The following is a 26,730-nucleotide window of genomic DNA, read 5'->3' as shown; positions in this document are numbered from 1 at the left end:
ATTCCTAGAATTGTGGATTTTTCCCAAGTCCATTTAGTAGTAGTTTATGGACTTGTCCTTTAGGAAACCGTCTAATCCCCTTTTAAACTCTGCCAAGCTAACTGCCTTCACCACGTTCTCCGGCAACAAATTCCAGAGTTTAATTATGCGTTGGGTGAAGAAAAATTTTCTCCGATTTGTTTTAAATTTACTACACTGTAGTTTCATCGCATGCCCCCTAGTCCTAGTATTTTTGGAAAGCGTGAACAGTTCACTCACTAAAGAGGTTAAGACTGTTTCAGTGCTGAAACCTGCACAGAAATCTGATTGAGGAGAATTGGGAGAAAACAACAGTCTGTAGATGTTTTAAGAGAGAAGACAAATTTGAGATGGGCCAGTAATTATTGGGAGTGGTAGGGTCAAGATTTGACTTCTTGAGGATAGAACAAACAAGTGCAGACTTAAAAGAGGAATGGACAGTCCCTAATGAAAGACTTTGAGAGATTATATGATGTGCAATTAGAATAAGGCCAAGGGAAAGAATTTCCAAGGGAAAGGGGATGGGACTTGATATACCACCTTTCTGTGGTTACAATCAAAGCGGTTTATATATTATACACAGGTACTTATTTTGTACCTGGTGCAATGAAGGGTTAAGGGGTCCTTTTACTAAGGTGCACTGAAAAATGGCCTGCGCTGGTGTAGATGTGTGTATTAGGCGTGCGCAGGTCCATTTTTCAGGGCGCCTGCAAAAAAGGCCTTTTTTTGGGGGGGGGGGGGGTAAGGTCTCACGTCTTAACCAGGCAGTAATCATCAGCGCGCGTACAAAGCCATTTACTGCCCGGTTAGCACCAAGCACTGGAAAATAAAAAAATATTTTCCGGTGCACGTAGCGGGTGCGCGTCAAAAATGAAATTACCGCCCGGGCCACGCGGTAGCTGGGTGGTAGTTCAAAATTGACAGGCGTAAGCTGCGCATACGCGCCTATACGGCTTAGTAAAAGGGCCCCTAAGTGACTTGTGACAGAACAGGATCAAGGGAACAGGTGGTAACATTCATCTGGGATATAAGTTGCAGAAGAGAATCACAAGGGATGCAGTTAGGGTATGAATTAGTGCTGACTAAGTGTCATGGCAGTGCAGTAATGGTTACAATGGCTGTGTGCTGACAGTGTGAGCTAATTCACGTGCTAACTGCTTAGCACACTTTAGTAAAAGGGTAAAGGGGCCCTTTAACTTATAAGACAGTTTCAGCCTACAAGAACTATTTTCTGTATGTGCTGTGGTATAACCCACCCCCTCCCCCAGTGCATGATTATAAAATACTTGTGCACTACAATCGGCTGACAAAATTCAGTTTTCATGTCTGCATACATTGGGTAGAAGTTTCATGTAACTACTGAGATTTGAGTTCATGGTCATGCCACTTAATCCAAGGGTATCAAACATAAACCCCATGGAGCCTTTTCATGCCCGCAAGGGTCTTTTACATGGTCTGCTAAGCACTGCCGGCCCGGAAGCAGCTGATGATGTCATCAGGAGCTCTTCTTTAAGGGAGCAAGATGCTGTCTTCTCCAACATACACTGACGGCATCCCTCCGCTCTGATCCTCCAGCAGAGTAGGAGCAGTTTTCATGTGTTCTCTCCCAGACTACCGGTGCAGAGCTGCTGGAGCTCTTGCTGGGAGCAGGATTTAAGGTGCTGCGGACTACAGGGGCGGAGAGTGATTGAGGAGTTTGGAGGTGCTGAGGTAGGGTTGAGAAAGAGGGATTGGAAGGGGTGCAGGAGGGAGAGGATGTGTGGAACATAGGGGGTGTGACAGGGTGGAGAGAGTGAGGGGATCAGGAAGCTGTGGGATCATGGGAATGAGGGCAGTGGGATAGCTAGAACCAGTGTGTTTTTACTAGCAAAAAAGGTGCCGGTACTCCAAATGCTAAGGCCACCCTTCAGGTGTGAGGTGATCACTGATGGACCCATCCCACAATAACCAGGCCCTCTGCAACCAGTCACAGAATCTATGACAAGGCAGAATTGGTGTGTAGAGCCTGCGCTCTTTCATTAAAACTTGGGGTCCAGGGGTCAATTCTAGCAGACAGTGGAAAAGGTGCCGGTACTCAGTACCCCCAAGTACCCCCTCAAAAAAAGCCCTGGCTAGAACTGAATGGGCTCCGGGCAGAAAATGAGATGGGCCCCCCCTATAACACCATCGCTCCCAAGATGGTGGGGATCTTGAGGGGGGGGGGGAGAGGAAGGAGAATGCACATTTTCAAAAGCTGACATATTACAATTAATAGATTCAGAAAAAAATACTTTTTTTTCTACCTTTGCTGTCTGAGCATTGCTTTGGTCCTCTCTCATCTGCTTTTCTGTTTTCTTAACTCTGTCCAGAATCTCCTGTCCTTTTGACATTTCTTCTCTATGTCCACCATCCATCTTTCTTGTGTGTCTCTATCTTTCCTGTCCAGTGTCTCCCCTTTGTGTTCCTGTCCCTATGCTCCCTCCAGAGCCAGCATTTCTTTTGTGTCTTTGTACCTTCTCGTGGCTGGCTTCTCTCCTCTCTTTTCCCTTCTTCTATGCTCCCCCCGACTCCCCACCCACCTTCTGTAGTCTGGCATTTCTCCATCTCTCTCTCCATTGGGCTGCGTGTCACCCCAGTCCAGTGTCTGTCTCTATCTCCTCCCTCTGCTCCCCCCACCCAAGCATCTGCCCCCCTGTCTTCCCCCTCCCCTTATGCTCCAGGTCTCTCTCTCAGTCTCTCCCTTCCCTCAACTCCTCCACCCCCAGGTCCAGCATCTTTCTCCCTTGCTTTCCCTTCTCCTTTGCTCCAGGTCTCTCTTGCTCTTTCTATTCTCTCGGCTCCCTCCCCCACCCATGTCTACTGTCTCTCCGCCCTCCCCTCCCCACACCTATGTTCAACCTCTGTCCCCCCAAATGCTGTGGTGGGTCACGGCAGAGGCAGCGCTGAATTGTCCGGTGGGGTCTTTCCTCTCGCTCATCCCACCCACAGAAAGTTGCAACAGAGAGGTGGGACATGGCAGAGAAAAGACCCCATCAGACAGAGAGCAATCTTCAGTGTTGCCTCTACCGTGACCCACCCTTGTGTTTGGAGGAATGCCAGGGGGGAGGAGGCATGGGAAGACAAAGGCCAGACCTGCGCAGGAACATACGAGGGGAGGGGAAACAGCTGGACTTGGGCATTGGGAGGGGAAAAGGAGAGGAAGGGAGGGTGCAGTTTGAGATGGCCCCTACCATTGGATGGCCCTGGGCATATTGCCGGGCTCACTCAGTGGTAGCTGTGCCCCTGATATTATGAGGGGTTCAAAAGTATTGTATTGTGTGACTAAGGGGAATGCAGTGGTTGCAGGAGTGTGGGAAGGATAAAAGAGAATGTAGTGTGGTGTGAGGTGCAAGAGGATCGTCCATCCCATTCCTGATCTTCAATCCCTCTCCAAACCCAGAATCCCCTTCCTCTCTCTTCTCTGATTCCCCCTATTCCCCTCCCTCTGTTCTCATCTCCTATCCCTCTGCCTCTGTTGACTACAGTCTCTTGTCCATTTTCCTCCTCTCAGATGTCCTCTCTCTTTTCTGAACTCCGTTCTCTCCTCCTTCCTTCTACTGATCAGTAAGATCCCTTCCCATGCCCCCCCCCCAGAAAAAGAACTAAACAACTGAACTGAGCATGAAAGAAATACTGTATCATAAAATGACTTTATTTTACTAAAATAAAAATGTACATAATTTAATATTACTACTACTACTATTTGACATTTATAGAGCGCTACTAGGGTTACGCAGCGCTGTACAATAAACAAAGAATGATGGTCCCTGCTCGAAGGAGCTTACAATCTAGAGCTCACAATATGAAAATGTATGCATTGCCAGCAGAGAGGGGAGCCTTTTCCTCATTGGTCAGCCTACTTATAGTACATTGTTTTTCCAATAGGGCCTCACACTGAGGTGAGTTTGATATCCCTGACTTAGTCTGTGAAGGTGCATCACCTTGTTCATTATTTTACTGAACTGGAATATTTACAGCCTTTGTTTCTGTTGTGGAAGCTGCTCTTGCATTCTGGTAGGAGAAATGAATTCTGTTTGGGTGTCTCACCTCAAGCCTGACTGAACATTTGCTTCTGAAAGACCAGGTTTGCATGAAGCATGTGGGATTTGTGTTTGAATGAGCATCTGCATACATCTAAATTAGCATGTTAGCAGTGGTAACCTGGTTAAGATCACAGTGTATTCAAGCTCAAGGCTTGAGCCCTAGGTTCAGGACAGGATCTTTAAGGCCCCCCCCGATGCTCAAAATTCCAGCGCTGTCCTGAATAGAGTCATAAAAATACCACCCATGCTCCAATGCTCAACACTAATGAGATGCAAATATAGGCGCATTCATAGCATTGAGCATTAGTGAGTTTGGCGGGAGGATTGTGCTTGGCACATGCACAGAATTCCGTGATAAGCTCAGCTCCTGTGCGCATGCTCCTAGTAAAACCCAAACGTGAAGTACCGTATTTTTCGGACTATAAGACGCACCGGACCATAAGACGCACCTAGGTTTTAGAGGAGGGAAATAGGAAAAAAAAAATTTTCCTTTTTCCCTCCTCTAAAACCTTGGTGCTCCGGTGCGTCTTGTCCGAGTTTTGGATCGCCGTCCCCTACTTACGCGATGCCATGTTCCCTGGTGGTCTAGTGACGTTGGGGCAGGAAAGAGCCCCCTTTTTCCTGCCCATCGCGCTGCTCTCCGTGCTCCTGACTGCTTCCTGACGGTCTCGGCGAGATTCAAAATGGCCGCTGAGAATCTCGGCGGCCATTTTGAATATCGCCGAGACCGTCAGGAAGCAGTCAGGAGCACGGAGAGCAGCGCGATGGGCAGGAAAGAGGGGGCTCTTTCCTGTCCCGACGTCACTAGACCACCAGGGAACATGGCATCGCGTAAGTAGGGGACGGCGATCCAAAACTTGCTACCTTCGGACTATAAGACGCACCCCCAATTTTCCTCCCAAATTTTGGGGGAAAAAAGTGCGTCTTATAGTCCAAAAAATACGGTATACGTTGGTACCTGCTTTCTGCAGCCTAAATATAAGCATTTACATTTTTTTTTTAGCTTGGACGCTTATATTTAGATGCAGGAAACAGACGCCAATCTGTGCTTTCCCTTTGGGCATTTTCAATTTTTTTTCGGATGGACACTTTCGGGCCGATATTCAGACTGCAGGAGTTAGACTGGTTAACTCCTGTGGTCGGTGCTAAGCCTGGATATTCAACGCTAGGCCTTTTCTGTTGACCAGCATTGAATATCCGGGTTATTTTTGGCTGGATTGAAGATAACTGGCTAAGTCGATATTTAGACTTAGCTGGTTATCGTCAAACCAACCAAAGATATTCCAGGGTTTGACGCGTCCAAATACGGATGCTAAACCCGCTTTAAAAATTGGCGGATATAGTAACATAGTAACATAGTAGATGACGGCAGAAAAAGACCTGCACGGTCCATCCAGTCTGCCCAAGAAGATAAATTCATATGTGCTACTTTTTTTATTTGTACTGTCCTCTTCAGTGCACAGACCGTATAAGTCTGGCCAGCCCTATCCCCGCCTCCCAACCACCAACCCCGCCTCCCAACCACCAGCTCTGGCACAGACCGTATAAGTCTGCCCAGCACTATCCCTGCCACCCACCACCGGCTCTGGCACAGACCGTATAAGTCTGCCCAGCACTATCCCCGCCTCCCAACCACCAACCCCGCCTCCCAACCACCAGCTCTGGCACAGACCGTATAAGTCTGTCCAGCACTATCCCCGCCGCCCAACCACCAGCCCCGGCACAGACCGTATATGTCTGCCCACACTAGCCCCGCCTCCCAACCACCAGCTCTGCCACCCATTCTAGGCTAAGCTCCTGAGGATCCCTTTCTTCTGCACAGGATTCCTTTATGTGGTTATCCCCTTCTGAATATTGGCGGATAGCCAGTTAAGCGCTATTTAACCAGTCAGCAGCCGTTCTGACCGGTTAAATAGTGCTGAATATCGGATGGTTTAAATTTAGACACAGGAAACAGAAGCCAATGTGTGCTTTCGCTTAGGTCAGCGCTTAAGGGCTTGCACAGGCTTCCTTCTGCTTCCAAAAGCAATCAAAAGGGGCAAATTTTGCAGAAATAGTCATAGGAGAACCATGAGAAATCTTCTCTTCCAACACCCTAATACCTGCTCCGACCTGGCGTTATTTTTTGCAGCAGTAAGGCAGTTTTGTTTCAGGCGCATTGGGGAGAAATACAAAATGACCTGATTTACATGAGCTTGACTATGTTAGCACGTTACTTGCACTGTTCATCTGTGCGCTCTTGTGTTCTCGTGCTCCGGGTTTCTGAACATTCTGCAGAAGTAAATGCGAGCGCTAGTATGTCATTAATGGCCTCTATTGCCCGCGTTTGAGCATCGGGGCCCAAGTGAGATTTAAATCCTGTCGAACGTGGGAGTTGATGGGCTGCCACCTCAGCCCACTAAGGATATAATGTTATAAACAGAAGGATTAAACTTCTTGCTTAAGAAATGTCTCTCTTTGAGTAAATACAGATATGTGATGAGGGATGTGAAGTGATGATGGTTGGTTTGTTGATGGTATAGAAGGATTAAGTGTATTAAGGATATGGGAAAGAGAGATATGTACTGAAGGCTATTAGATTGTATAGCTGGGTGGGGATGGATAGTGCTGTGGCCACAGGGATACTTTTTGAGGACTGTGAAATCTTTTATTGGGCCAATAAAACGTTTGTCTACATAGATGAGGGTCATTCAGACCCTTCTAAGGAAGTGAGTAAATGTTAGAAGGCTATGTTGGAGGTGAGGAATGTTCTACAGTACCTGGTTGGAGAGAGTGGGTATTTCTTTCCTCTAATGTGCCAGTTTGGTTGAACACAAAGTGGTGAAGGATGTTTAGACAAGAAAAAAACAAAACCTTTGAACCTCTTCCTCTTGTTCTTATGCCCTGGACCAGTCGCCCACCCCTCCATAAAGCCATTAGCCTCTGGTGCCAGCCCTATCTGCCCTTCATCTCAAGCCTCAGTATTCACAGACCCACTGCCCGGGGCAGGGGGAGGGCGCCGAGCTGGGGAGTGTGTGTGTGTGTGGGGGGGGGGGGGGGGGAGGAAGAAGGAGCGATTCTTTTGAAGGGGAAAGGAAGTTTTCAGGGGGGGGAGGGGGCACTGGGAGTAACTGGTAGTAGACTCCGGATCATTTCCGAAAAGACTCTGCATGACAAAGGAGAGGGGTTGTATTTTTGGCTCCTTTGATGTGCCCCCCTTCCGTTTGCGCACACCTCAACAAATCATTGCACCTGTCCACTTTCTGTGGCACACAGCGCCCCCCCCCCCCCCCCCCCCCCCCGCCGTTGGGCTCGGCATCACCGTACCCCAGAGCAGTGACACCAATTAAATACTGGGCCGAGCCGGGACGAATTCTGCATTTCCTCTTAGCCACAAACAGGTTGGAAGACCGCAGCCAAAGGGCAGGGGAGGAAGAAGGGGGCCACGATGGAAGGGACTGATGAAGGAAGAGCAAAATAGGTTCAGATATGCCACCAGGGGTAGGGAAATGCGCACTTCTGGCAGCGGTGGAGCAGGGACAAGGATGCAGTTATTGAGAAAAGGATTAAACAGGGGCAGCGGACCTGGCTACTTTCCTGCATTCAGGAGAGAACTGCCAAGCCAAGCGTGCAAAGAGAGATTAAAGAGACCTGAAAAGAGTTAGGAACTGGGGCTACGTTACAGCCCACCTCCCTCCCCCACCTAAGCAGACACAAACCTCCCCACGGTTAGTCAATGGCAGATAAAGCTGATCCCTTCGCTTTGTGACCCCAAAACTTCAATGGCTGAAAGTGCAAGAGGGCTGAATTAGGAGGCAGAGAGGCTCTCGACCAGCCCCAAACAATGATCACAAACCCGCCGGCTGGGTAGAAATGGGAGGACTCGTTCCCTCATTCATTTCTTTCCGTTTCCAACCTTCGGTTCTCCCAACACAGTCTAATAATAGGAATGCTAACAGTAATAAGGTTTACAGCCGTTGTGATATAATGGTGATGATGCTATGGGTGCAGAAAGTGTGGAAAATGTGTCTCGGCAGCGGATCCCTGAATTACTACAACAGCTGCCTCGGGTCTGTTCCCAGCCAAAAGCTTTCTGCAGCGCCCCTTTCTCCTCCTTGTGCACGATGATTGTGTATCTGTTTTGCAAAATCCATGGGGGGTGGGGAATCTGGGAACTGGGAAGGTAAAAAAGCGATCGCACTGAAGGAAGCGAAGAGAAGTGTCCGTCCGCCCTCACGTCTCCCTTCGAGCTTTTTTTTTTTTTATTGAATCCCCCCCATTCCTTCTTCTTTTACATATTTAAACATTTTGGGCGCTCTTCCCCCTCAAAGCTATAAACTCTTGTCCCACTCACACTGGCTTTGCAGGCTGAACCAATCAAAGCCAGAAGAGGGACCCTCATAAAGTGTGCCAAGGGAGCTGAGCCCGTCACTTCAGAGGCAGCGCTGGGGCTAAGGACAGGCGGACGGATGCTATTCGCCCGTCTGTCCAGCAGGGGGAGCCGGTAAGCCGTGGAGGGGCCCGCACCGCCACCCTAGGGACACCTTCCCCAGCGCTGCTTTTGCACTATGGACACCTCTTTCGTAGGATCCTCGCTGTCTTGACGCCGGAGTGAAGCCGATCGTTTCTGCTTCTTTTCCAGATTGCCCAGTCTTGGAGATTGCCAGTTGAAGGGCGACCGAGCCGGGAAAGGCGCACTATGACCGGCATAGGATTATTGCTTACAGCCGCTGTCTTGTCCAGCTATACCCAGCTCCCGGCAGAAGCCAGTTCCTGGTGGTAAGTGTGATTGGGGGGGGGGGGGGGGGGAATAAGTCAGAGTTTGCAGAGTTTGTAAGTTTGCTTTTTTTTTTTTTTTGCACACCTGGAACGTTTCTGCAAAAGGTGGTGGGGGCGGGGGGCACTTACAGCTCTGGGTGCAAATCTATCCCTATATGTTTTTCGTCAAAAGAAAATCTTGAACCTGTTTCTTTTTGCTGATGGAGAATAAAACGGATGCTCTTATGAGCTGGAATTCATTTCAAACCAGCTCTTGCTGTAATGTTGCTCACAATCTGGATAGGCTGTAGTTTTTCAGCCCCCTCTTCCTGAAGGGCTTGATCATTTTCAGCAAATGTTTAATGTGATGCATGCAGTTGACTATAATCATTTTCCACCATAGAAGAATGCTTTACGTTTGAACTGTGTGCTGGTAAAACTTTGCAAAAGGACCGTGTGTGGTGGAAATGCACTGTATGAACATAGTAGGTTGAAAACGTAGTGTTCCCAGCAAAGGAGCCCGGTAGGTCCTGGGGAACTTCACTCTGGGTTTATTGACTGCATTTGATTTCTCCATTCTAGGTCTTTAGCTCTGAACCCCATCCAGCGACCTGAGATGTACATTATAGGAGCTCAGCCGCTTTGCAGCCAGCTCACTGGACTGTCCCCGGGCCAAAGGAAACTGTGCCAACTGTACCAGGACCACATGGTGTATATCGGAGAAGGAGCCAAGACTGGCATCAAAGAATGCCAACACCAGTTCAAGCAGAGGCGGTGGAACTGCAGTACAGTGGACAACACCTCCGTCTTTGGCAGGGTCATGCAGATAGGTAAGGGCACATCTGTAGCCTGCCGAGCTGGGCATGATTTTAGAGCCCAGCTTTAAAACTGGGCTAACTGTATTTTGAAGTGCACTTGATCTGGTCAGTTGCGTCAGAATAATGGCTTTTGACATCGCTCAGCATTTCTTGTTCTTTTTAAATAACTGAAAATGCTCATGGAGAACTGAGGCTGGCATTCACAAGGTACCATCCGACTCATTCTCTGTGTTTCTGTGCTCTTGGTGGCAGGCACAATCGCGGGTGACTCTTTCACTGGGCTGCTTCTCCTCACTTGTAGATTGGACCTCAGGAGCAGTGTATAATTTGCCGTTCCAAAGAACAAGTCTCGCCTTACACGTTTAGTTTTTGACCTGAAAGTTTTTCTCTTGGGTCAAAAAGGCTCAGTCCCTTCCTCCCTAGCTAGCGCTTTAAACGGAAACGAGACATCTGTAGCCATCACGACTTCGGATTTTTCTGTTAAATTGCTGTTGATTCCATCCCTGTACTGCCTGTGTAGAAGTACTACAAATCCTGTCCCCTCCCTCCCCCCCCCCCCCCAGACATGGACCCTTAAACATCAAGAGGTGGGAGGGGGCTTTATACTAAATACTTGATTCCTACTGCCTCTTCCAGCATAACGTTATTTTCGTTCGATTTTCGTTTATTCCGTGTGTTTTCCTGCCTCAGCTGGTCTTTTCTGGTCTGCACGCTATAGACTTTGGCCCATTACATGGGGCTATGCAGCACTGAAGTTGGGTATTGAATGTCATTTTCTACCACTGTGGTGTGAAATCCGTTTTGTATGTAAGGTGTAAGAAAGGTTTTACGATTCCTGCAGCCTGGGAATTGCCCCTTCCCCCCCAGCACTGCTAGCAGTGGAATGGGAAGTTGAGCTCATTGGTAGGTCACTGCTGGCTTTGAGCTGAGGTGTGAGCCGAGCCATTGTGCCGAAAAGCCTTTTCACATGCAGTCAAAGCCAGCTCTGGGTCGCTAAAGAAGGATTTCAGCAGCCAGTCAGAAGTCACTTTCCCTTTCTGATTTTGTGATCACTCACAAAAGTTTTCCCAGTTCATTCATAGAACAGGAAGGTTTTGAGAGGTACAAATTGTTTATTTATCGATGGTTCTTTTGAGTTTCTGTGGCTATCAGGATCTATTGCTTTGCTGTGACTGTAACTGCTGCCCTAGGCACATGTCTAGTCTTGACTAATGGTCAAACCTGCTCAAGACTAAGCAATTTCTTAGGGCAGCAGCTTGGTGTGGGGGGGGGGGGGGGCAGCAGGTACAGTCAACGCAAAGTAACACATCCTGGTAGCCACACAACCAAGAACAGGAGGGAGGGTGAGTTTTCAGACAGATCACTTACTCAGATTATTCGGGGAGGGACAGTGTTGGTTAATTGTGGGGGAAGGGGTGCAAAGCTGAAGGCTTTTCTAGGGTGCCCATATCCTTGCACTAGCCCTGGACCTATTTTATGGGTACACAGCCAGGGTATCTTGATACAAGGAGAAAGGACAGTGCTAGCAGTGGGAAACGTGATCTTGTATTTATAGCCCCTAAATGATAATCAGGTTTGTTGTATTCCTTTTTTATTTTTTACCATCCTGGGTAGATAAGCGTATGAGTTCTTGCACTTAATGTAACATTCTCCCCCCCCCCCCCCTTCCCATATTTTACCACCAAGCTTTGTAAGAATCTGAATCAGTAGTGACACTGGTGTGTATATTTGGATAATAGCTAAATAGTAGTTTGGATTTTACCCACATTTCCAAATTATTTTCAAGGTGGCGTATGACATTAATAGTATTCAGGTATGACACACCTGATATCTGGCAAGTGGTCAGACTTTTGCAGCAGCACATACATTTTTAATGATCACATTTCTTTGAAGACTTGTCACAGTGCAGCCTTTTGATCTGAAAATTCAGATATTGTTTAAATAGTATTTTATGCGCAGTTTGATTAAATGGTTTAAAGTGATTAAGTGGGTGCATTTGTGCCACTTAATTGGCATTTTCTGCATACCTTTAGGTCTTGTTGATTCCTGATCCTTAGCTTTGACAAGCCACTAGAGGGCAGCAAAGATTGATAGTAAGAGAGAAATATAAGTACAGTAAATATACACAGTCACAAGCTGGTGCTCCTCTTACTCTATTCTACACATGTACATGATTTATCCCAGTGTACATTAATATTTAGGTAATGTGGTTTTTTTTTTATTTAGCTCACACTATTTGAGTAAAACATAAACATAAACCATTCCAATGGTAGCTCAAGGTGAGTTACATTCAAGTCAAGTAGATAGTTTCCTTTCTCCAGATGGGCTTATAGTCTATATTCAGCTAGAACAGGTAGTCTTGAATTGCTTGTTTACTCTTTCCAAAAATACTAGGACTAGGGGGCACACAATGAAGCTACAAAGTAGTAAATATTTCTTCACTCCATGTGTAATTAAACTCAGGAATTTGTTGCCAGAGAATGTAGTAAAAGCAGTTAGCTTAGCGGGGTTTAAAAAAAGGTTTGGCTAGTTTCCTAAAAGAAAAGTCTATTATCCATTATTAAGATGGACTTGGAGAAAATCCACTGCTTATTTTTAGAGTAAGCAGCATAAAATGTACTGTTTTGGGATCTTGTCAGGTACTTGTAACCTGGATTGGCCACTGTTGGAAACAGGATGCTGGGTTTGATGGACCTTCGATCTGTCCCAGTATAACAACACTTATCTACTTATACCTAGATAGTCAATGCCAGGCCATATCTGGGCTCCAGTATTGAATATCTGGGCATACGCGGCCAGCTAAAACGTAGCTGGTTAAGTTCGGTATTCAGCACTTTATTTTATTTATTTATTTGTATCATTTGTATCCCACATTTTCCCACCTATTTGCAGGCTCAACGTGGCATACATTTTTCCGTAATGGTGATCACCAATTCCGGAAGAGAAATACATATTTAAGGTGAAGGAGACAGAGTGGATTAGGTATACAGATAAAGAAAGTACATTTTCGTAATCAAAAATAAAAGGTATTGGATTAACTTCAATCATGATAGATTAACTTGAACAATCAGGAATATTAGTCTTCAATCTTGTTAAATTAGTATGGAAAATCGGGAAGTACAGAATTACGTTTAGTGAAGATTCGGTGTAAATTTTGTTAACTGGTATTTAGGATGGATTATTGTAGTATGCGTAACTGGCTAAGAAGAATTAAGTGCCAAATATTGGTACTTAACCGGCTAAAATGCGGACTCCACCCCTAGAATGCCCACAGAATAGCTAGCATTGGCTTGAGTGCTAACCAGGCATTTTCAGCGGCACTATACCGTTGAGTGCCATTTAATATGACAAGTTAGCTCCGGACAAGCGATTTAAACAGTCAAGAGTCATTTTTGGCCATTTGAATATTGACTCCCAAGTTGGTTCCTAAGAAAGGTAAAGGATGAAGGGTCTTGCCGAGTGTCAGAAGAAGCATTAGTGGGAATTGAACCCTGGCTTTCCCAGTTTTTAGCCTGATGCTATAGCTACTAGACTACTCCTCCTGTCCACTATTTAGGTTGGTGCTTTTCAATCTTTTTTTGTGGCCATGACCCCTTGATTGCAGCCAATAAAATTGCATGACCACCGGAGGTGCAGAATAATGATGCACCTGTGGGAAGCCCACCCAAGCCGTGACCCCCATATGCAAGTTTTGTGACTCTGTTTGGAGTCCTGACCCACAGTTTAGGAAGCTCTGCTTAAGGTGAATGAATTAAGAGCATATTCCACACCCTGCACTGTGAAAAAGTGAGGGTTTTCTATTGTGTTCTACTTTCATTTGCATAAACAGATAGCTACAGTATTTTAATTGAAATGTCAGAAGGGAGACCTAAACTTAGTATTCTGGGTTTTCTCTTGATACTGAGCTAAGCCCCCCCCCCCCCCCCCCCCCCCCCAGTTTCAGGGTGACTAGGGTGATCATTTTCAAAGCAGTTAGACTTACAAAGTTCCATAGTAACCTATCTTAAGTAGAGGAGTGTGGTAGCCGTGTTAGTCTACTCTTAAGGTTATCAATAGAAATCAAACAAAATAAAACATGGAAAAGAAAATAAGATGATACCTTTTTTATTGGACATAACTTAATATTATTTTCACTAACAGGAGATGTAAGACCAACCACCCCTCCTTGTAAACCACCATAAGAAAGACAACAAGATATTTCTTTAGGAAAGCAAGCTTTATTTGGAAATATATTAAGTTATGTCCAATAAAAAAGGTATCATCTTATTTTCTTTTCCATGTTTTATTTTGTTTGATTTCTATTGATAACCATAGTAACCTATGTAACTGTGTAAGTCTATGTGCTTTGAAAATGAACCTCCAGCTGGCTCAGTTTAGTTTGGATATCCTGGCTTTACCTCATTGCATCTCAGAGCTTTCTATTTTTGACCCAGTAGCTCTCTCCAGCTGAATTGGAACCAGAATGGAATCGGCTGTGTCAAATTTACTATTATTTTTCAATTGATACTTGCCTAAGCTCTGATTACTTCAAAAATTGATTACTGTAATTCAGCACTCAGTTGTGGAATACCCTACCAAAATCAGTGAAAAGGGTACAGGATCATCTGACTTTTAGGAAATCGCTTAAGACCTGCTTATTTGAGCAAGCCTACCCCAAAGATCCTGTCTTGTCCACCCTCACTAATCTCAGGAAGCCACCAGTATGGACTGACACTGCTATTATGGACTGACCCATCTATTTATCTTTACCTCTCTGCCCTGCTTACCCCTTTCCTTTTATTGTACCCTGTCTATTTGTTATTCAAATGTTGTAAGCCACATTGAGCCTGCCAGAGGTAGGAAATTGTGGGATATAAGCACTGTAAAATAAATAAATAATAAATAAATTATATTTGGGATTATCTTCCAAATCCTTGGCTAAGATTAAATTATTATAAAACTAAATTTGATCATGTTACCCTTTACGCAAAGCTCTTCACTGGTTACCAGTGCAAGCCAGGATTCAATTTAAGTCCCTATGTTTGGTTTATAAGATCATACGTGGCCTTTGTCCTGGCTATCTTTCTTTGCTAATCTCATCACAACCTTTGAAAAATGCAACTAGAATAATTCATGTTCGTAAATTGCAGTTACCTTTCTTCTTTAAACCTAGGTCAATTTCATCAGCTAAGAACATTTTCACTAACAGGAGATGTAAGACTAACCACCCCTCCTTGTAAACCACCATAAGAAAGACAACAAGATATTTCTTTATGAAAGCAGGCTTTATTTGGAAATATTTTGGCCGCAGCTTAGCCTGTTGGTGGAAATTTGCCATACCTGAGCTATGCATAAGTACCACAGCCACAAGGGACCTCCCGCCATGCCAGCTAGTAGGCAAACACCGACAGATTAACCTTATACTCCACCATGCCAGCTGGAGCAAGGTACAGCCTAGACCTCTAGTCCTCTGAAGGAGAAAACATAGACCTAATGTTGACCTCCAGGTGAACATTAAGGTCTACTTCAAAGGACCTCCTTTGAAGCTGCCATTAGCTCGGGCACCCCCTCTAAGCTGCGATAGTTGGAACCTTGCCCCTAAGACTTGGAGGGTGGAAGGGGAAGCCATTTGCCTCCAGGGTGCAGGAAGAGACCTGCTTCACGGAGGATTGCCCTTTAAATTCCCCCCCCCCCCCAACACTCTTCCTGTCCAAGTCACAGGAAGGATCTAATAGGCAGATCCCGCCACTGCGGGGTTGAAGGTCGCCTTTGGCTGGCAACCCTCAACTGCCCAGCATCCCCGGTGCTTCTGACATCCTGGCTTGAGGGCCCCACTATCGCTGCCCAGCCTGGCGTCGGGGTGCTGCTCCCACCCCCATTATGGTCGGGCTCTGGACTAACCGGTCACCCTATACCTTTTCTGCTGTAGTTTCTATCTTGAATGCTTTGCCTGTCGAAATTTCTATTGAACCTAATTATTTGAGGTTTCGTGAGCAGCTTAAGATTTGGTTATTTACTACATTTTTTGTAACTTTTTAGTATTTGCTGTTTCTGGTAGTTTTGTTGTTTAATGATGTACTTTTTTTTATTTCTGCTGTATTTTAATTCTGATTTTAATTTGACATTGTCTTTTGTTAATTATTTTATTATGTTGTAAACCATTTTGAGCTACTGGTTTGATATGGTATATAAGATTTGGTATGTTATATTATGTTATGAGCCCTCATTGCCTACCAGACATATTCATTTGGGCCCTTAGGGTGACCAAGACCAGTGGTCAAGAGCCATTTAGCTTGGCTCCTTCTGGGCGCTCACAGTCATGGGCCCTGATTGACCATCTAGGTGTCATTTCCATACCATGATCATGACTCCTCCCCCTTGGGGGCTGTGAATGCTGCCTTTGAAGTATCCAAGCTTGACCAGCTGGTTGAGTGGAAGTCCTGATCCAGCAATTAAACTAGGAACTTTTCACATGACCACTGGGCTTTTCTCCCTTTAGGCTTTTAGACCAGCTTTTATTAGGGACCTCAGAAGTACTAGTTCATTGTTTACAAAGAACTGGTCTGTCCTGTCAAAATGGGATTTATTCATCTGCTTTGTGAAGTGATTCACTGAAGGTGGTGTACAGCATGTATTGTCCATTGAAGAAACTGCAGTTATGGCTTCTTTTTATTGCTATATGTAAACCACTTAGATATTTTATGATGAGCAGTATATCAAATGAAGGTGAACTATAAATGATTCAATACATGAGTGCTACAGGCTTCAGACCTATCATATTGACCCCACATGAACATGGATAAAATATTTACATATATTGAAGACCAATGTATGCAAATTTATCTCATGCAAATTCAGTATGGCCAGCCTGAAAGTTCTTTGTCAGGGACACCAGGACAGGTTTAGGAATCACTGACATATATTCTGTGTATGATCTTATACAGATTACAGGTAGGATTGCAAGCTAATTTTCAAAGTGATTTCCTTCCCCATCCTATCCCACCCCACTTTTGCTGCAGGTAGGAGTTACCTAGTCTGTAAACAGTGCAGTTATGAATGTTACTCTGCCCAGTATTTGCAATAAATGATGCACAGATTTCTAACAAATCAGTGCATTCAGAATGAATAACGCCATACATAACCCCACTATATCTACACCACTCAGGGAATATCACACAGTAAGGATCCACTGCACCTATAATACACAAAAGTCATGGACTTTCTAGTGTGCTGTAATTCACAAAAGCTGAGAATGTAGTCTGCGACCATATAGGTAACACATATCTATGCAAACAATACACAAAGGTAACCTACAGGATTGCACTCCTGTTAAGAAGCATGCATACAAATGGAAAACACTTTTCATAGCTTAGACCATTATTCAGTCGTGTATCAGGATACACAATGGGAGACCATTCTTACTAAGCAGAGAAAGTATTTAAAAAGTGATAAAACGTCCCTCAGATCATTGTCTCAGCAGTGAGATTGTGTGAGTCATTCAAGGAGCATGAACCATCAATGATAGCTTCCCACAGGAGGTGTGAGTAACAGCTGGAGAGAAAGCCTTCCTCAATTCAGTCATCCATTATTCATAGGGCTGCTTTTTAAGGCTTCAGACTCAGTCCACAAAAAAAAAAAAATGCCAGTTCTACTACAGCCTTCTTTAATATAGGGAAATAGTCCTTCACAATAAGGTCTGTGAGGCCCACAGTCAAAGGGTTTATGCTGGGCTTCTAAACTGCGCCTAATTTTATTTGCAACTTCAAAAAAAAGTGATGATCACCAAAATGTTCAATTTCTAATATTCTTTAATAGTGGGAGACTGGGGATCATGATCAAGAAAAGTGTCATGCTGTTTTGTTCCTTAATAAGCTATATCGGGGCTGTTTTGTGCCTTTTTGCTAGAAATGAAAGTTATATTGGGACATTTGAAAGATTTTAAGACAAAAATCATTTGATATTCACACATGAGTTAGGTTTTTTTGATTGAAAAGTAAAACATGAAGGTTTTTTAGACCAATGGTAATAACGGAACTGTTGACTAAAGGGCCCTTTTACAACGCCAAATTGGTACTACCGCCGGGCTACCTCAGGAGCCTGGCTGTAGTTCCCACCCCCAGCGCATGCCATTTCCGGCATCACAAAAATATCTTTTACATTTTATAGCATCTGGGCATACCTGGCGGTAATCTGGCAGCACCATGCGCTTCCCGGTTACCGCCAGGTTAGCGCGGGAGCCCCTACCATCACCTAAATACATAGCCGCTGAGAGGGGGGGCAGGGGGGACAAACTTCCCTGGGCCCGGCACCGCAGTCCCACCCACCCTCCGTTGTCGACTGTCTGCCACCGGGTCGGGTCCCCTGCATTGAAATCACAGCGCCTCTCACCTCCGTGTGAAAGCGCTGCATGCAGCAGGGCAGCAGATTGCCTCCCTTCGGGCCTCCTTCCCTCCCTGTGTCCCGCCCTTGTCTGACGTAACTTCCGCGAGGGCAGGACACAAGGAGGGAAGGAGAGCCGAAGGGAGATGATCTGCTGCCTTGCTGCCTGCAGCGCTTTCACACAGAGGTGAGAGGCGCTGTGATTTCAATTCAGGGGGCCCGGCCCGGTGGCGGACGGAGGGGGGCGGGTGGAGGGGGGAGCGGCGGTGACCTCGGGGGGGGGGGGGTGGAGGGTGGAGTGGCAGCAGCGACGAGGGCGGCCCAGCCCCAGGCTCGGCCCAGTCTCTCGGCGGCCCTGCCTAAATAGGTGGCAGTAAGGGCTCCCCCTGGAAATAGCCACGCTTCAATCCCTGTGATTAGCGCAGGGCCTTTCCTTTTTTTTTTTTTTAGCTGAAAACAACCATTTGCCCGCTGTGGTAAAAGGGGGCCTCGGCGCCCAGCAAACGTTTACCCGCAGCTTGGTAAAAGGGGCCCTAAGAGCAGAGAAACATGCAAGATCTGCCTTTTCAGTTGTTGAGGCCTTTTTCCTTCATAATTAAAAAAAATATTAAAGAATATTAAAAATAATCACCAACATTTCCTATCACTTTTTTAGTGATTGGGTTGGACTGTTTTTCTAGCTTGAAGTTGCTTCAGTCTGGTTCCACTTACACTTACATCTCTATTTAGAAGTGGTTTTGAATGCCTAATTTGCAGTCAAATTTTCACTAAGGGGCTATTTTACTAAAATGCATTAAAAATACGCTTTGTGCATTTTAACGCGGGACTGTCTCATTCGCTAAGTCCACTTTTAACATGGCTGTAAAACAGGGGCGTAGCTAGGTGGGGCCCCCTCTACTTTTGACTCCCCTCCCCACCGCTGCCACCTCAAGGTACCTTTGCTGGTGGGGGTCCTTAACCCCCGCCAGCCTTAGTCTTTTTCACGGTGACGTTTCAAACCCAGCAGCGGCAGTGATTCCCATACGCTGCCCTGCCGCCGGCACCTGCCTCTTCCTTTTACTGTGTCTGCCTGAGAGGCGGCCATAGTAAAGAGAAAAGGTGGGTGCTGGCGAAGGGGGGAGATGCCGCCCCTCCGAGGTGCCACTCCTGAAGAGTGCCACCTGAGGCCCCTGCCTCAGGTGGCCTAATGGTTGGGCTGCCCCTGATTGCTTGTTAATTGCTGTTAACAACGCTGATTGACTTGGTAAGCCGATTACGTTACGCGCGTTGTTACAGAATACACTTAGATTTTGGCATGGATCTGTAGGTGTGCTATATAGAATCTGGAGGTATGTGCTCCTGCACGCCCATTCCCCACCCATGGCATGCCCTTTCCAAATATTGCTGGAAAAATTCATTGATGTTTTTGTGGTAAGAGTATTCCCATACTGTAATCATACATTAGGATTTAATACCCTTTAGTAAAAGGGTCCCTGAACTACTAAATTGAGAAGACTAAATATTGGGGCCCCTGTTTGTACTGCCGATACAGCCAATTCACTTTGAATGGGCTGTGTCGGCAATGCCGCGTGGCTTTGTAAACAAGGGGGTGGGTGGCAATAGGGGTGGATTTAGGATGAAGAAAAGAAGTTAGCACTGGTTTCCAGCACTAGGCAGCTAAATTGACTGTAAATATAGGCAAATGATTGAGAGCAGCTCAATCTAGAAGTCTCATTTTGGAGCTTGTGAATATAGGTTAATTTTCAGCAGAAAACATAAGCTCCTCTGTTTGACTGAAAATAGGGGGTGAATTTAGCCCCTAGCTTAGGATCCTAAATTTAGGAGTTCAGATTTCACTCCTTAATGGAACAGTGATAAGGGGGCCAGTGCTCTGTAGCACAGAGATGCAGTTATTCACAGACATAGGCCCAGATGCATTAAAGACATTGGTAATTCCCGTTCCCTACCGATTCCATAGCGAATCGGTAGGGAACGGGAATGCATCAACAATAGGGAATGCAAATGAGCTACTCGTTGTAGCTCACTTGCATTCTCTAGTCCTTCGGTACCTGAGTTGGAGAATCGGGACGTCCCTTTAGATTAGGCTCCTCTTCCTGGTCTCATCAGCCAATCAAAGCGGGCTTAGCTGGCTGTTGTCAGCGAAACGCGCTCTGATTGGCTGAAGAGACCAGGAAGAGGAGCCTAATCTAAAGGGACATCCTGATTCTCCGGCAACCAGGAAAATAGAAAAATTTCGCTGTGGAGGGGTAAGTGGCGCGGCAAAGACTCTCAATAGAAGGGGGAAAAAAAACACGAGCGCCGGCAGAACAAAAAACTGTGAAAAAAAAGACGTCTCTCACAAGCGCAGGGAGAGTACGTCCTTAAAGGACGCCCCTCACATGCGCTCCCTGCTTTTTTTTTTTTTCTTTTTTACCTTTTTTGGGAGCCCTTTTCCTTTCCGATTCCCTCACAGGAGCCCTAACAAGAGGTCAGACATCTCGTTAGGGTTCCTACGGTAAGGGAATCGGAAAAACGGTAGTGCATCTGATTATAATGGGCTGCAACGGTACTGCAGCTCATTATAATAGCTTTTCAATCATTTGCATTCCGTTTTCGTTGCCTGCTACCGTGGCAGGGAAAATGCCCTTAGTGCATGCCCGGGGTGAACTACTTGCGTTTTAAACTGGCTAGAACCAGTTTAAAACGCAAGTTGTGGGCTCGTTAGGTTTTGTGCATCTGGGCCATAGTTGGAATTAAAGGCTTTCTGGGACTTATCTCCGTGGTAAGTGATATGCTGAACAATGTGGTGAAGCTATTATCCTGGATAGGAATAGAGAACAAAACTGAAAATATTATAATGCCTAACTTACGCACTGGGATTTTCTACTACTACTACTGCTAATCATTTCTATAGCACTACTAGAAGTATGCAGCGCTGTACACATTATATGCAGGTACTTTGTCCCTAGAGGGCTCACAATCTAAGTTTTTGTACCTGGGGCAATGGAGGGTTAAGAGCCTCTTTTACAAAATGGCGGTAAACCCAACTCGGATTTACCGCTCACTAAAAAACAAGTACTGCCGGGCGGTACTTCCCACCCTGAGTTCACCATCATATCCAGTAAGGACTCCCCCCTGAAATGGCCGCGTGGCAAGTGCTTTACTTGCCGCAGCCATTTTCTGAAGAAAAGCAAGATCTACCTTTTACCTGCTGTGGTAAAAGGGGGCCTCAGCGCCGACACCGGAGCAGGCCCCATTTTGCTGCAGCTTGGTAAAAGGGGCCCTAAGTGACTAGCCCAAGGTCACAAGGAGCTGCAGTGGGAATCGAATTTACACCTTGTTTCAGTTGGTGTAAATCCTTGCACCCAAAACTGAGCGTGGATCCTGGTGCTACACCTTATTCTATAAAGGGTACCCATCGCGGAGCACCTTTTATGGAAAACCGTTCTGCCCCAATTTTTTTCAGTGTTGAATTTCGAGCACCATTTACTTAATCTAGCCCGAAGTGCCACGTGGCCCACAGGTAACATTTAGCCCACACTAAGCTTTAGTAAAAAGGCCCCTTAGATTGTATGAAGCAACCCATGATCACCTTCATCTATATTATATAAACATTTTTTCCTCAGTAGAATTGAAAGTTACACAGGAACAGTTGATGACAGCAGATATAGAGTCACACAGGACACAGGCCATATTTTTGTGTCATCTTCGCTGTGTCCTGTTGGATTTTGAGTGTGTGAAGACTAGTGTTCTGTGTCTACATTGAGCAGATAAAGACTGACATCCAGTCTGCCCAGTAGGGTTACCTGGTCAATATCTGCTACACAATACAAATTACTTTCACCAGACTTTTGTTTTTAATTTAAAACATTTTTTGAAGGGGGAGGGAGGATTCTACCTGCCACACGGTACAGATTACAGAGCTACCAAATTACCCAATTCCATGAGGGAGATGTTGGGGGTCCTTTTACTAAGGTTCACTAATGATTAGTGCATGCTAAATGCCATGAAGCCTATTGTATATCTATTGACTACATGGCATTTATCACACAGTAATTCATTAGCACATGCTAAATCCTTTAGCACCCCCTAGAAAAAGGACCCCTTTGTGTCTAGTCCTGATTTTAAACTTACTTCCCAAAGCAGTGTATTTGTAGTTGACAGAAATCCAGGACTGGTCTAAAACGTCCCTCCTGGAACAAGGCAGCTTCGTCTTTTTGGGAGCTGTACCTGCCACACAATGCAGGTTACTTTCCCCGTGGTTTCTTAGGATAAGCACAACAAGTTATTTCACAGCTGGTTTGAGCTGAGATGTTTCATTCTTGGTTTTATCCTCAGAGATGCCAAGTTACTCAGTTCCAAGTGGAGATTTGGGATAGTCCTGGATTTCTGACCACCTTATCATGATGCATCATAGGACTTGCAGTACTGATTTCAATGGGCAGGATCTGGCACTACAACTCCTATATACTTTGGGATGTATGTTGAAAACCAGGACTGCTTAAAATCTTCAGCCTGGAACTGGTTAACTTGGCATCTCTGTAATTCCTGAGGTTTCTTTTCAGTCTGCCTCTCTTATAGCTTCATATAGGGGCCCTTTTACTAAGCCGCGTAAGCGTCTACGTGTGCCCAACGTGCGCCAAAATGGAGTTACTGCCCGACTACCGCGTGGCTCTTGCGGTAATTTCATTTTTGGCGTGCATCCGATACATGCATCTGAAAAATATTATTTTCGGTCATGCGTAATGGATGCACGCCAAATGGCATTTGACATGCATAGGTCATTACTGCCCGGATTCTTTACCGCTAGGTCAATGGCTGGCGGTAAGGTCTGAGACCCGAAATGGACGCGCGGCAATTTTGATTTTGCTGCACGTTCATTTTCGGCCAAAAAGGGCCTTTTTTACAGGCGTGCTAAAAAGTGGATCAGCGCACGCCCAAAAACCCGTGCCTACACTACCGCAAGCCATTTTTCAGCGTGCATTAGTAAAAGGACCCCATAGCGTCCTCAGGTTCTAGAGCTTCCCCTCTTTTGAAAAAAAGGCCTGTTTATTTATTTGGATTTTACTCACACCATTTTCAGTAGTAGCTCAAGATGAGTTACATTCAGGTACACTGGGCATTTCCCTATCCCTAGAGGGCGCACAATCTGATTTTGTACCTGAGGCAATAGAGGGTTAAGTGACTTGCCCAAGGTCACAAGGAGCAGCAGTGGGATTTGAACCAGCCATCTCTGGATATCAAGACCGGTGCTCTAACCACTAGTGTGGCTATATTTGGGGCAACCACATTTCTATAACAAATTCCTGCCTTTGTGAGGCTCCTGTTCACTCTGATATTACGTTTTGATTGTCTCTAATTTCTCTTTTTTCATCCTTTGCAGGCAGCAGAGAGACAGCTTTCACATATGCTGTGAGTGCAGCCGGTGTGGTGAATGCCATCAGTCGGGCCTGCCGTGAGGGGGAGCTCTCTACTTGTGGCTGCAGCCGGACACCTCGGCCTAAGGATCTGCCCCGAGACTGGCTCTGGGGGGGTTGTGGGGACAATGTGGAGTATGGGTATCGCTTTGCCAAAGAATTTGTGGATGCCAGGGAGAGGGAGAAGAACTATCCCAGGGGTTCGGAGGAACAAGCACGGACCCTGATGAATCTACAGAACAATGAGGCAGGCCGCAGGGTAAGGAGGCTTAAAACACGGATTGCATTACCTACCTTCTCTAAGCTGAAACTCTTTATTCTAACAGGTTTATATGGTGTCCTAACTTAGGCTGCAGGGTAAGACAATGTCCCCCAGATTCTATGTAGCACGACTGAAATTGCATGCACAAATCCCGTCATATTCTGGATCTGCGCTTGCAATTTAATTACTTAACGAGCCAATCTGCACCAATAATTGCCACTTAACTAGCAATTATTGATGATACATGGCCTTAATTAGAATTTGCATGCACAACTTGCTAGGCGTATTCTGTAAAGTGGTGTGCGTAAATTCTAATGTGTGCTGCTAAAAAGGCTATGGGCGGGGCATGGGCGTTCCAAAAATCTACACGCAGGTTTATAGAATACACCTGCTCCGCGTCTAACTTACGTGCCGGCATTTACTCCAAGTTTTACTTGACGTAAATGGATGTGCCTAGAGTTAGGTGCAGGCGTGGCCGCTAGGCATATTCTATAAACCGTGCCTACATCAAGGTGTGGTTTACAGAATAAGCTTAGGCAGAAATATTTTTGGCGCCAAGTTAGGATCTAGTCCCATATTCAGACCCGATGAATTCCCATCCCTTTGCATCTATAATCCGAATGTGTATTGGATGTACTGGGGTTTGAGATTTGCCCATAGTCATATCTATGGCCAGTGGCAGAAATGGGATTTGAACTCAGGTCTTGTAGCTTCTTAGTCCTATCCAAAGCTGTATATGTGCAAAGAGAGCAGGATATAAAAATAATAATGCAAGGATCATTTTTATAGCACTGCTGGACGTATGCAGTGCTATATCTTATGAAGAATTCACTATACAAATAAGAAAGTGCTTTTTTACAATCTGTAGTCATTTTCATTTCAAACTAAGAGTCCGTAAACGGTTGTGAACATAGCAGAAATCATCCACCTTGTTATAGGAATGCTCAAACTATATGAAAGTGGTTTATTTTTTATTTTTATTATTGGGATTTATTAAATGCCTTTATGAAGAGATTCACCCAAGGCGGTGTACAGTTTACAGTCATATAACATTATGGAAACATGCTCTAAAACAGAGGTAGGCAATTCTGATCCTTGAGAACCCCAGTCAGGTTAGGTTTTCAGGATATCCATAATGAATATGCAGGAGATAGATTTGCATTCACTGCTTCCTTGGTATGTAAATCTATCTCTTTTTTAAAATTCTTTTACACGTTTTACAAATTAAATCCAAGCAATTTCGCTTGTACAGAAAAGTGTTACACAAGAAAATGATAACCTCTCATAAGGAAATACTTTTAGAGAAGATATAATAAACACTCAAGTCCACAATATTAGGATCCAGGACTAAATAAGAGAAAGAAATAAAGGAAAATTAGAGGCAATATTATACCTGACAAGTATGAGCTAGAAATTAATTATATACAGAGTTCTACTTAATCTCCTGAAACTTTTAGTTGCTATAAAGGCTGACAAGTGAGAAGATTCAAAGAAAACAGATTTAACAGCATTATATCTAATAATACATTTACATGGATATCTTAAGAAAAAAGTTCCACCTATTTGTAGAAACTCCAGGTTTCAATAATAACTGTTTACATCTATGTTGAGTATCTCATGATACATCAGGAAATAATTGAAACTTAAAGCCTAGAAACAATTTATCTCTGTTTTTAAAAAACATTCGAAATAACCATTGTTTATCAGGGGATAGTGCCACCGAAGCAACCAAAGTCGCTGCTGCGGTGGCTAATTCTGAATATGAGGTATCCAATATAGCGAAAACATCCTAAGAATTTTGCTGTTGTTCCTCTGTTTTTCTTTGTAGATAGTAAGCTTGTGTAAAAGGAGGAAATTTATCTTCTGGAATTCCCAAAATTTCCTTCATGTAACGCTTCACCATTTCCAAGGGCCTAACCGTAGTTACCCTTGGAAAGTTTAAAAAGCGAAGATTATTGCTCCTTGCAAAATTTTCAAAAGTTTCACACTTATTTCTCAAATTAGACAAGTCTTTAACTAAAGAATTCTGTACGTTTTGAATATTAGAAAAATCCTTGTCAATTTGGTCCATTCGAGAATGCAATTCCTTCGCCTCTATTTCAACTTTTCCCACTCTCTTTTCTACTTGAGAGAACTTCTGTGTAAGAACAGCAGTTTGTGAAAGAAAAGTCTTACCTAGACCAGAAATTAAAGACCATAAAAAGTCAGTAGGCTTCTTACTTAAAAAATCAGGAAAAGATACCAGAGTAGATTGAGACATATCACTTGTCATTTCAAGCTTAGGAGCACTTCGACCCCCCCCCCCCCTGTCTCACTCGCAACAAGTTTGTATTCCCGGAAGTGCGCTTCCAATCTGTCTCCTCCAATCTCCCCCCCCCCCCCCCCCCCCGATGTAAGTGAGCCTCACTCAAAATGGTGCTTTGCATACTTCTCAAGGAAGGCACAATCGATTCAGAGAGGGGAGAACTCGAACCTTGTGGTTGCGGGGGAGGAGCTCTTTCGTCGGGGCTCAGTGTCTTCTCAAGCCCGGAAAACACTGCCATTTCCTCTCTCAAGCCGGCGTCTCCACTGGGTCCACTCCTGACTTCTCCAGCCACCAGACTCCTCAAGTGGCGATCCATCAGACCGACAATAGGGGAAACAGGCAGCGGGGAGGCTCGAACAGCTGCCTTACCACAGCGTCTAGGTATTTCTCAAAGAAAGAAACAGGGAGTCTGCTGCTCCTCAGGTATGTGCGGCCATCTTGGATCCCTTGGTTTTCCATAAATCTATCTCTTGTGTGTTCATTGTGGATATCCTGAAAACCTGACCCATCTGGGGCTCTTGAAGACTGGAATTGCCTATCTCTACACTAAAAGGTCTATAATGGGGACACTGTCTCCAGAGTGGGAGAAGGAGCTTGGGTAATAAGAGGTGCATAACAGGTCAGATTTCATCTCAGCCTGCTTTGCTTGAGATTTATCTCGGGCATAATTCTACAAGGCGTATGGTTCCTGAAGAAATCTAGACTATGTTCAAAAGGATTTAACTGGGTAGGAGAGGCGCCTGCCTGATTAAACCTCACTGAGCTGGTCCTCTGT

General features: G+C 45.2%; 1 protein-coding gene across 1 annotated transcript in view; it reads left to right on the top strand.

Moving 5' to 3' along the window:
* Positions 1-26,730, top strand: part of WNT5B (Wnt family member 5B) — a 269,199-nt gene that overhangs the window by 195,411 nt on the left and 47,058 nt on the right. The window contains 3 exon segments of the mRNA XM_030215576.1: positions 8,701-8,837; positions 9,399-9,646; positions 23,355-23,647. Coding sequence (XP_030071436.1) covers positions 8,701-8,837; positions 9,399-9,646; positions 23,355-23,647 — 678 coding nt within the window.

Source organism: Microcaecilia unicolor, chromosome 9 (genome assembly GCF_901765095.1).
Source record: "Microcaecilia unicolor chromosome 9, aMicUni1.1, whole genome shotgun sequence".
Classification (NCBI taxonomy): Eukaryota; Metazoa; Chordata; class Amphibia; order Gymnophiona; family Siphonopidae; genus Microcaecilia; species Microcaecilia unicolor.
The sequence above is the reverse complement of the archived record's forward strand: the minus strand, read 5'-3'. Positions and strand labels throughout refer to the sequence as shown.